General features: G+C 47.3%; 1 protein-coding gene across 1 annotated transcript; it reads right to left on the bottom strand.

Annotated features, from left to right (window-relative positions):
- Positions 1-485: 485 nt before the first annotated feature.
- On the bottom strand, positions 486-11847 carry LOC310800118 (very long chain fatty acid elongase 4-like; the record flags this gene model as incomplete). Its single annotated transcript, XM_083662691.1, has 6 exons — positions 486-818; positions 3109-3236; positions 5076-5247; positions 6960-7040; positions 7943-8130; positions 11781-11847. 6 exons carry the CDS (start codon positions 11845-11847, stop codon positions 486-488), a joined length of 969 nt encoding a protein of 322 aa, XP_083518817.1.
- Between the last annotated feature and the right edge of the window lie 228 nt (positions 11848-12075).

The raw sequence follows: 12075 nt of genomic DNA, 5'->3' as shown, positions 1-12075 counted from the left end.
AGCAGTTTGGAAGCCACTGATGCTTTTGGACCCTTATCGACTTGGCACCACAATGGGCTACATGCACAACTCCACTACTTCCTGAAATTAGTACAGCTTCTTTATTTCCTGTCATCACTATTGGATGAAGTGATTAATGTCAGGTGTGCTGCAGTCACAACAATGATCAGGCACACCTGACTAATCAGTTCATCCAATAGTGTAGGACAGGAAATAAAGAAGCTGTACTCATTTCAGGAAGTGAAGAAGTTGTGCATGTAGCCTATAAAGAGAGGGAATACTAAGATCTATCCCATAATAATAAGACCTATCCCGTACCGCAAACCACTGAATGAACACGTAACCGTAACATCCATCCATCCATCCATTGATATATTTCTCAAAATGAAGTCTTTTCCGTGTGTTTCGCACGACCAACGTAGCCCCAAAGCAAGGCCCGTCATCAGCCACGCCTCACCTCCACATACCCCTTCTCCCCCCTACTCTTAATCCCGCTTAGCTCTTCCTTTCCTCTTCCTCCTCCCGGAGTTCTCCTGGGGCTTCTCCTCCTTGCCGCCCGTCGTCATCACAGACGCCCCGTTGGCGGCCTTGTTGAGGCCGTTCAGCGTCCCGTTAGAGAGCGCCGCCGCCTGCTTGGCCGGCTTGGAGGAGTCGCGGCGGTGGGGCTGCTGGCGGCGGTACGTCTGGTAGTAGAAGTTGCCGAAGAGGACGATGAAGGTGACGGCGTAGCAGATGAGCGAGTAGTGCATCCAGTGGGGGAAGTCGCAGTCGACGTAGAGGGACAACGCCGTGTGGCCGATGGTGACGTGGAACTGGATCTGATGGGGACAGAAAAAGGAGAGAGGGAAAATAAATGAATAAACAAATACATTAAAATAATAATCATAACTAGGGCTGGGTTAAAAAAAAAATCGATTCTCCGATTTGTAAATCGATTTTTATTTTAATCCTTTGATATCGATTCATATGTCCAGAGATCGATTCTTTTTTATTTAAAAAACAAAACAAAAAAAACATAGGCTATACTATTATAGGCTGTGTGTGGTAGTTGAAACAGTTTCAAGTTGACGTTTATGTTTGTAGTTGAAACAAAAACAAATACTGTAGGCTACATAAATGGAAATGTTTGATCATTAATATCTACTTTTAGAAATTATATAGGCTGAAATCAAATCACTGTGCATAATTGTGAAAGTGTCTTTATTGACAGATGAAAAGGCTGTTATTTACCCTTTGTCACCACCTGGTGAGTAAATATATGTGTAACTAAAACCATTAAAATTGACAACCGGCCCGCAACTTTTTTTCCCTATGTAGATACCCCCAGGGGGTTCCTCCGTATATAACCCCTCCACTAAAAACATGCAGAAGATCAGATCGTCATCGTCATCCGACCAGTGACGACAACATCCGAAGTTGGTCCCCGGGCGCTGTACGAGAAAGCGACCACTGCTCCTGGCCTGCACCTCGGAGGAAAGGACATGCCTGGATGGGTTAAATGCAGAGGACACTTTTCACCGGCCACCGTCAGAATGAGTGTGTTGTGGCTGCATGCATGTATTGTGGTGTTCGTGTGACAATAAAAGACGGGCTTGTCCGTTACGAGAGTATGAATACACTGACACGGACAAAAGTGTCCGGAATTCAAAAAAGAATTCCCAAAAATAGCCGCGCTATCATCCACTTAATAGTACAGGATTAAATATATTGGTATATGATTGTGATATATTTTATTTTATTTTATTTTATTTTATTTTATTTTATTTTATTTTATTTTATTTTATTTTATTTTATTTTATTTGTTTTGTTTGTTTATATGCTCTCCGGAATTGGATACCCTGACGTTAGATGATTAGGTGGCCATGTATGAAGAAAGGAAGGCCTGTTGTGTGAACAGGGCACCAGGGTTATACCCCTCCTACTCTTGAAGAGTCAGGACCACGGTGTAACGTCTCACCCAGAGGACGGTGCTCACTCACAGGACAGAGTCTCTGTCTCTGCCCTGTCTCACCCAGAGGACGGTGCTCACTCACAGGACAGAGTCCCTGTCTCTGCCCTGGGGCATTGGGGAGATTATTTATGAGACCAAAGGGAAGAGCACCTCCTACTGGTCCTCCTAAACCAATTTCAGCACCACATACTGTACATATCATATTATGTAGTGATGTTCTTTGTGGTATTGTTTTGTCTGTCTGAGACCAAGAACCACAATGGAAAAAAAGTATGTGACTTCATTGTGTCTATCGTTGGTGTTTTCCTGAGATTAATGTATTTTTATGTGTTTTTAACCTAATCAGTCCCTCCAGGATATCGCGTAGTTTTTTTGCGATTATTGCGATTTTCCCTCTTATCCTCATTTCCTCTTCATGCCTTCCCTGTCCTCCTCATCCCTTGTTCCTTGTTAAATATTCAAACTACTAGACCCTAAGCTAAATATGCCACCTGTGTGTGTGTGTGTGTGTGTGTGTGTGTGTGTGGCTCTCAAATGCTTCACACTAGCAAAGTGGCCGTCCAGTGACGATTTCCGTTTGTGTTCCTCCACGACAGTGTTGCACGGAGAGCAAAATAGTTTGCCTCCACTTTCATGCAAAACATTAGGTAATTGTTTTGCGGTTATTTTTGTTGGCAAATGTGAGGGGTTTGCCCTCCCCATCGCAATGCGATGACGTGTTACGTTACGTCCCATACTCTCGTCACTTCCTATTGTTGCCCCTGTTCCCACAGCAACCAGGCAAGATGACAGCGCACACATTTTTCAAACCCAGGTAAAGATGACAGCGCACACATATCTCAAACCCAGGTAAAGATGCGGCATTTCACTAACTTTTTGAGGCGAAATCCCGGGAATTTTGAAAAATTGCAAGCCCCCGCAAAATCGCAATTTCCCGGAGGGACTGCCTAATGTTAAAATAAATCAAATCAAATCAAAAGTCTGAATTTAATTTAATTTGATGGGAGCGGTGGGCATGAGGTCAGAGGTCACCATGAAAGACACTCTGTTGTGTTTTCCAGGCAGTAAAAGCAATGGGAGTTAATTTCACGGGGCACTAATCACCCTCCATACATGAACTGAATGAGCCCAATGCAAATCTCATCCCGTCATCTCACCATCTGGATGATGGTCAAGTACTTCTTCCACCACAGGTACTTCTGGATCTTGGGTCCGCAGGAGGCCAGGCCGTAATACAGGTACATCAACACGTGGATGGCCGCGTTCATGTGCGCGCCGAAGAAGGCTGCGTGAAAGAAAGCAACAGAATTAAGGCCATGTTCAAACTAGGAGGCCAAATCTGATTTGTGAACTTTAGTGACCTATTAATGACTTTATCCAGATTGGTTTTATGAGTCTGGACGCTCCAAGTCTGATTTGTGTCACTTGTCCCAAACCACATATGGAGGTAGTTTCCAATCTGCTTTTCGACTGATGTGACTTGAGTGCGGACGCGCAGATCCACCAAATCTGATTTGAACGTAATGATCAAACTCATGATCAAAGGCTTCTGCGCAGGAAAACCACGTCACCAAAGTACGTATTTACTGATGCCCATGCCGTTACCATAGCAACCAATGCAGATAGGCTGTTTAGGTCTGGACACACAGATCCGACTTGAGAATCAGATTTGTGGCAGTGCGGACACACTCCCAAATCAGATTTGGGAAACCAATCAAGACAATGATGATTAATGACTTTAGCAGCAAATCGGATTTGCCTGTAATGTGATCATGGCCTTAGATGCGCGGGGGGGTAGGGGGGGGGGGGGGGGGGGGGGGGCTGGGGGGGTCTGGGTAGTGTAGAGGCGAAAGCACCTCACCTACCACCGCAGAGACCCGGGTTCATAACCCAGCAGAGACCCGGGTTCATAACCCAGCAGAGACCCGGGTTCATAACCCAGCAGAGACTCGGGTTCATAACCCAGCAGAGACCCGGGTTCATAACTCAGCAGAGACCCAGGTTCATAACCCAGCAGAGACCCAGGTTCATAACCCAGCAGAGACCCAGGTTCATAACCCAGCAGAGACCCAGGTTCATAACCCAGCAGAGACCCAGGTTCATAACCCAGCAGAGACCCAGGTTCATAACCCAGCAGAGACCCAGGTTCATAACCCAGCAGAGACCCAGGTTCATAACCCAGCAGAGACTCGGGTTCATAACCCAGCAGAGACCCAGGTTCATAACCCAGAAGAGACCCGGGTTCATAACCCAGCAGAGACCCAGGTTCATAACCAGCAGAGACCCGGGTTCATAACCAGCAGAGACCCAGGTTCATAACCAGCAGAGACCCGGGTTCATAACCCAGCAGAGACCCAGGTTCATAACCCAGAAGAGACCCAGCAGAGACCCAGCAGAGACCCAGGTTCATAACCCAGCAGAGACCCAGGTTCATAACCCAGCAGAGACCCAGGTTCATAACCCAGCAGAGACCCAGGTTCATAACTCAGCAGAGACCCGGGTTCATAACCCAGCAGAGACCCAGGTTCATAACCCAGCAGAGACCCAGGTTCATAACCCAGCAGAGACCCAGGTTCATAACCCAGCAGAGACCCGGGTTCATAACCCAGCAGAGACCCGGGTTCATAACCCAGCAGAGACCCGGGTTCATAACTCAGCAGAGACCCGGGTTCATAACCCAGCAGAGACCCGGGTTCATAACTCAGCAGAGACCCGGGTTCATAACCCAGCAGCGGCACCTCCGGCTTGCTCAGACGTTTCTACAGACACAATTAGCGCGTGTCTGCGGGTGGGAAACCGATGGGGTATGAGCAGCATGGATGTATCATTAAAAGAACTGGCTGTTCGGGGGGGGGAGGAACCACTTTACGGCTCTCCCCAGAGCGCCAGGGGGGGGGTGGAGCAACAACCAGGACAGCAGGGGGAATTGGCCAAGTACAATTGGAGACAAAAAATTGGAGAAAAACAAACTTGCTAAAAAAAAGATAGATTTTTCAAAATCTCACAACTCAGGTCTGCTGCTCTAATGGCCTTTATCATATGTTTTTGCCAATCATCTTTATACAACAGGTAGCTACTGTACAGAAAACCGGGAGATGAGTACTTAATACAACATATTACTCACACTGTCCTCCGGCCACCCACTTGATGCCGATCCACCAGAGGGTGAACATGGTGCAGTGGTGGTAGACGTGCAGGAAGCTGACCTGGTTGAACTTTTTCCTCAGGATGAAAAACACCGTGTCCAGGTACTCGACACCTTTGGAGATGAAATACCACCACAGTGCACCTGCTACCTGCCTCACACGGGACACGGGACACGGGACACGGGACACGGGACACGGGACACGGGACACGGGACACGGGGGAAGGAGGGTAGGAGGTGGAGAGAAGAGAAGAGACAGCCAGAGAGATAGGGACAAACAGAAGAATTATATACAAAACCAGTTCATCCAGATACTGATTTCTGACTCTTCGTGTCATCAGGAGCTGCACACACTCACAGAAGCTCATGTAGAGTCAACTGCAACTCCTTTTTCAAATCAACAACCTCTGATTTAGTCCACACTAGGGCCATAGATCCCCACTTGATAAGATTTTTGTCTCTTGAACTCTTGAATATATACAGTATACTGTACATACACACACACACACACACACACACACACACTATATATATATTATATATATACATATATATGTACCTGTGTGTGTGTGTGTGTGTGTGTGTGTGTGTGTGTGTGTGTGTGTGTGTGTGTGTGTGTGTGTGTGTGTGTGTGTGTGTGTGTATGTATATACTGTATATATTCAAGAGTTCAAGAGACAAAAATCTTATCAAGTGGGGATCTATGGCCCTAGTGTGGACTAAATCAAATCTGCTTCTGGGACGCGGGTCGGGGTCTTAATCGTCCTCGGCTGGGTCTACTGGGCGAGGGTGTATGATGTTCGACAGACCCGAAACACCTTACGACCCCAGCTAACATCACTGATGACGCGTCCCAGCGCATGCTGTAGTATGTATGTATTTTGAACAACAAAACAGGTAGAGAGATAACAGTGTAATCAAAACAGTCATACTTACACATTCTCTAAATTGTACTAACTTATTGGAAATGAAAATGAAATAAAGCTGAAGTTGAACAGATGGGCCCCTCTGGAACCCTAAGGACCTCTGAGGTCCCCGGACCGCACGTTGAGAACCGCTGGTTTAAGGTCCCACTGGGAAAAGTGCCATTACTCTATTGTGTTCTATCACAGCTTGCCCTCTGGATCGGCGTAGCGCGACCGACTGAGGTGTGTGTGTTAGGTGTGTGTCAGGTGTGTGTCAGGTGTGTGTGTGTTAGGTGTGTGTCAGGTGTGTGTGTGTCAGGTGTGTGTTAGGTGTGTGTGTGTCAGATGTGTGTTAGGTGTGTGTGACAGGGTCGGTGAAACTGAACACCCTCCATGCTGCCTTTTCCATCTTGGCCATAACAGCGGCGTGTTTAAATGAACGGAATCATGTTTCTAAAACATTATGATTGACGTTTCACTGGCGTGCCCACAAGGATTTAGCCCCATGTTCACACAGGACGCCCGAACGTACTGTAAGTACAGCTGTAGCTTGAGGCAGGCACAAGCTGAACTGACACAAGAAACCTTCTCTTTTCCTCTCAGCGCCTCCTCGGGGGGCGCCTTGAACCCGCCCCACAACTTCCCATGGACGTCATGCCTGGCAGCTTCAAGCTTCACGCGTCGTCACGCTTGGAAAATAGGCGTGAATCCTGAACGATCGCTTGAGCAAGGCGTGAGCGTGGCTTCGGCGTGACACACGCGTGCGGGTGGTGTGAATGGCCTCGCCTGTTAAATGAAACTTGTGGGTTCAGCGTAAGTTGAGAGCTTAGGATGAGCGTTGCTTCAGACTTGAAAGCAGTGTCGTGTCTTGTCTGAAATGCAAATGAGTCATCATATTATGATCAAGTGTGTGTGTGTGTGTGTGTGTGTGTGTGTGTGTGTGTGTGTGTCCACTCACCCTGACTTCATTGGGGTCTTCTGAGTAGTCCACCGGTTGACAGATGTAACTGTAGCTTGCCGCCCGCGCTGCCATAAACAGCTGGAAAACAAAGAAGAAGAGAAATCATCACCACTGACACAAGTGAGACCCAAAAGCCAACGCAGCAGCACACAGAGCTGTGGATGTCATGTGCTCCTCTGAACGTGACGCCGCTTTATACTGTACTCCGAGATATTCTCGTACAGTAAAGCGGCACCACACAGCGTTAGAATCCTCAATAGGTGGAAAACGCTGTTCAAAAAGCTCTCCTATCCCACCTCCGATTGCAGATCCGAAGATATGATCGCCAGCCTAGTGAAGCCAGTAAGTTCGCCGGGGCAGTTAAATGATACTGCTGCGTGAAACAACCGTTTAGAAGCAGTCTTTGCACAGCCTGCACTGAATTTACAGCAGGGTGTGTTTGATCTCACTATCATGGTGCACCGCTTGCACGCGGCGAGCAAACAACACGTGCGGCTGTCAGTGATCAACGCAAATCCAGCGCACCTGGGAAGCAAAACATGTCATGAAATACTCAAACTCCCAAGGTTCCTGTCGGCACTAGGAAGCTTCTCCTGTCCTCAATACGGCACAGGCTGTGCAAAGACTGACTCGTTTCACGCAAGCAGTATCATTTTAACAGCGCCGGCTAAATTACTGCTGCTGAGACAGTTACTCCATGTGAGAGAAGATCATGGAGTGCAGAAATGATCTGGCTGCGTTTTGGGTCATGCTGTTTACCACCTTTTTGACCTGGCTGTTAAAAGAGGTGGGAGTATTTGTGGTTGTGGGCAAAATGCAGCGGGGATGGAGAAAACATTGGTCATACGGTCGTATGTCAAAGCGATATATTGCCCGCTTTTTGTATCGCAATTTCGGTACATCGTTCAATCCCTAATATCAATATTTTCTCGGCCATAATCATGTTTGCTGAAAGTGATGGTCACAGGGAGCCACTGTACCTCTTTGCAGATGAAGAAGTTGAGGAAGACCATGCTGAAGTTGTAGACGATGAGGGTCTTGCGGAGCTGGAAGGGCTCTCGGTTCTTCATATATTTGGGCCCCAGCCAGAGGAACAGCAGGTAGGAGGTGCTGATGGCCAGCGTGGGCAGAGGGTTGTCCATCAGAGGCCATTTCTCCACTCGCTTGTCTGCGGGGACAGAAGTTCTTGCACATTACCCGACTGTTCCCACAGTTTGACAGAGTACAATGTCAGTTTACCGGAGTTCAGCCGAGTGTGGTCGAGTGCAGAGACCATGGAGGTATAAAGAAACCTGGGGCTGGTTGCACCAACTGGTCTTAACTATGCCTGGTCGTAACTCCTACGTCGGTCTTAGGACCAGTCTTTAGAGTGGACTTATGCCTGTTGCACCAACAGGGCTTACGTCTGGTCTTACCTACGCCGGTCGTATCGATGCGCGTCCATGTGAAAGCACGGGAATGCCCACTGGAATGCGGCACGCGACCTGTTTAGAAGAGTGTGCTGACGTCAAATGACGCTCCGCTGATGGGTAATCGGCTGTAATAGTGTGTCTAATGTTAGCGGCTAACTGTTACTTGTCTTTACATGGCACTAAAACGCCACTGAATGACCAAATTGATTTAACTTTTAACCATTTCGATTTCCACTTTCCATACGGACCCCCAGCATTGGTTAGTTGTTTATAACGTGACTATATTTATAACGTTTATAACGTACTCCGGTTTCCAGTTTCCAGTCGGGTCTGACTACAGCCAGAGTGCTGAGGGGTTGTAGCTATTGCGCAACACACAGGTGAAAACCGTCTATACTGGACCTTACGCCTGCTCTGGACTAGGCATAATATTTACGACCGGTCTTAGTGAGAAAAAGGCTTACGCCCTGTTGGTGCAACCGGCGTAGCTGTTAGGTGGTAAAGTTACGACCGACTTAACTTAAGACCAGTCGTAAGACCAGTTGGTGCAACCGGCCCCAGGAAACAGTGTTCCAAGATGGCGGCCAATTCATTCCAATCCTTTTTAACGTTAAGTCACCTCGTGTTATCAGGCTCTAGTTAGCTAACGTTAACTACACTGATGATTTTTTCCGCCGCACATGTATCCGGTAAACGGGTTCCGGTTCCTTGGTTTATGCCCGCAGGTCCAAAAGCGGTGGAAACGGCTCGAGACTAAGCGCATGTGCCGAAAAGGTTTCAACTCCTACTTCCTGGTGGGCCCATAGAGTCTGAGCAGTACCTACTTCCTGGTGGGCCCATAGAGTCTGAGCAGCACCTACTTCCTGGTGGGCCCATAGAGTCTGAGCAGCACCTACTTCCTGGTGGGCCCATAGAGTCTGAGCAGCACCTACTGCCTGGTGGGCCCATAGAGTCTGAGCAGCACCTACTTCCTGGTGGGCCCATAGAGTCTGAGCAGCACCTACTGCCTGGTGGGCCCATAGAGTCTGAGCAGCATCTACTTCCTGGTGGGCCCATAGAGTCTGAGCAGCACCTACTTCCTGGTGGGCCCATAGAGTCTGAGCAGCACCTACTTCCTGGTGGGCCCATAGAGTCTGAGCAGCACCTACTGCCTGGTGGGCCCATAGAGTCTGAGCAGCACCTACTGCCTGGTGGGCCCATAGAGTCTGAGCAGCAGTGTTTTTCTCAACCGGGCAGCATTTTGGTAAACAAACACTGGGTGGCAACGGAAATGGAACCCTATGGAGCCCGAGTGGCGCGAGGCGTGAGTGTCTGACTCTAGCCGGCTAACTCTGTTTACATTTTAAAAACTGCGACAGTTCACACAATTTTAACACGACATGCATATATTATACATCAAATTCTTGAGCTAATTCTGCTCTCACTCAGAATGTCAAAATCTAAGCGATGTCATGTATAGTTTTTGAGATATTATTAACGTTTGTTTGGCACAACTCATACTATTAACTGCCGCGGGGTTCCACATTTCTGCGTGGCAAGTGACGTCACGCTGATTCGTCCTATAGAGGGTATGCACACCCACTGGAACACGCCCCCTCAATCGGGAACGAGTGTCAAAATGAGTGTCAAATTCCTCCCTGAGCAGCAGGTGTCACTTATCTAGGCTGATTACTGCATTCAAGCTCAGTCTTGCTGTGACTCAGTGGGCGTGACCCCACAGTGACTTCTGCCTCTGTGACATCACATGCATACCCTCTATAGGCTACAGTAATATCCTCAGTCTAAATCCATACTTTTCAATAATTGTCCTTTTATTCAGAAGATTTAATCTGAAATCTAAAATGTGGGGGTTGTGTTCCTTATTTCCATTTCAAGAAGTTGGCAACCCTAAATTCAAAGTGAATGCCGCCTGCCTCATTTGCAAAGAGAAAATCGACGTACTAAAATAATTTAACCTGAAGCGAATAAGAATAAGAATAAGCAGGGATGCAAACTAGTCACCTTTAGGTAACAGTGAGTCACCTTTTTCATCCTAAAATAGGGCACTTAAGTGAATGATTTTGTGTCTGCCCTGATATCTGTCACCTTTTTAACTATCCATGACTTTGCATCCCTGAATAAGAGTGTAATAATTACGATGTCTTTTGTCATTGTGTTTTATCTGGAGACTAAGCAGTCATAGGCTTTTCGTTGTATTAAAGCCTTTATTTATTGTATTGAGTGATACACTTGACTAAAACACTCTTTTAGTCACTCTTCATTATAATAGCCCAGGTGTGCATAAACTACAGGTTAAGTAAAGACAAAAATGTGAAATTATTATTCGGTATCGTATCTGTTATCGGACAGGAGAAGCAGATATTTACCGGTTATCGTATTGGCTGAAAAAAATCCCACCCAAAGTCTATAAATCCCCCCAATCTGAAGAACATAAGGGGGGAATTTCCCCCCAGTTTGCAAAGTAAATTTTAAGCCCTGTATATATATATATATATATATATATATATATATATATATATATATATATATATATATATATATATATATATATATATATATATATGTATTTTTTTTTTCTTTTTACCTACACCACAATCTTTAAGCTTGGCCAGGGGTGGAGGCGGGATTCGATCCTACAATGTCACGCTTGCCAAAGGGCATGCGCTAACTGGAGATGGTGAACAGGTGCGCTTTGCAAGCAGGAGATTGTGAGATGGTATCCTGCCTCCACCCCTGGGCCTGCCTCCACCCCTGGGCCTGCCTCTACCCTGGGCCTGCCTCCACCCCTGGGCCTGCCTCCACCCCTGGGCCTGCCTCTACCCTGGCTGGCCTGCCTCCACCCCTGGGCCTGCCTCCACCCCTGGGCCTGCCTCTACCCTGACTGGCCTGCCTCCACCCCTGGGCCTGCCTCCACCCTGGGCCTGCCTCCACCCCTGGGGGCGATGGAGCTTAACATGAGTTGCTGCCAGGACTGTCAACACACAGCACAGGCTACATTAGCAGCTCTAGCTCGTCTGGCAAAGGAGAGAGAATGGCCAAGCTGAACATCCCTGGCTGCTGTTCAGAGTGAAAGGCAAGACAGGCAAAGACAGCAACAGCTTAGGTGACACTAACATGTGCTGGATGTGTGAAATGTAATTGGAAGTTAAATAATTAAAATAGAATTACAATAAGTATGATCATATATAATAAGCAAAGCGAAGCATGTAACACAGTTATGGGCCCAGTACAGAACCTTGAGGGACAACATGCGTGACTGTGGAGGGGGCAGTCTCCACTAAGAGACATACATACACACACACACACACACACACACACACACACACACACACACACACACACACACACACACACACACACACACACACACACACACGCACACACACCAAATACATTACATGATCACCTGCAATAGTGAGGCTCCATTTGTAGAATTCTATGGTGTCATTGATTAAATGAGTGACAATCTCCATGGCTGCGGTGGGCGACCTGAAATTAAACAGAGGTGTAGTGTCATTACCATTACCACTCAGCTATTAGCCCAGCCCAATTTCTTCAATAATAGTACAAATAAATAACACGCTTTCCCACTATCAAAATAATGTGGAGTGAATACACCAAATGTCCAAATTGCGTGCAGTGTATTGCAGCCTCAAGGCTCCAGCGCAGACACTGGGCTCACACTGGGCTCACACTGGGCT

Source organism: Poromitra crassiceps, assembly GCF_964638095.1.
Source record: "Poromitra crassiceps genome assembly, chromosome: 29".
In the NCBI taxonomy this organism is placed as follows: Eukaryota; Metazoa; Chordata; class Actinopteri; order Beryciformes; family Melamphaidae; genus Poromitra; species Poromitra crassiceps.
Note: the sequence above shows the minus strand (reverse complement) of the source record. Positions and strands in the feature narration are given on the sequence as shown.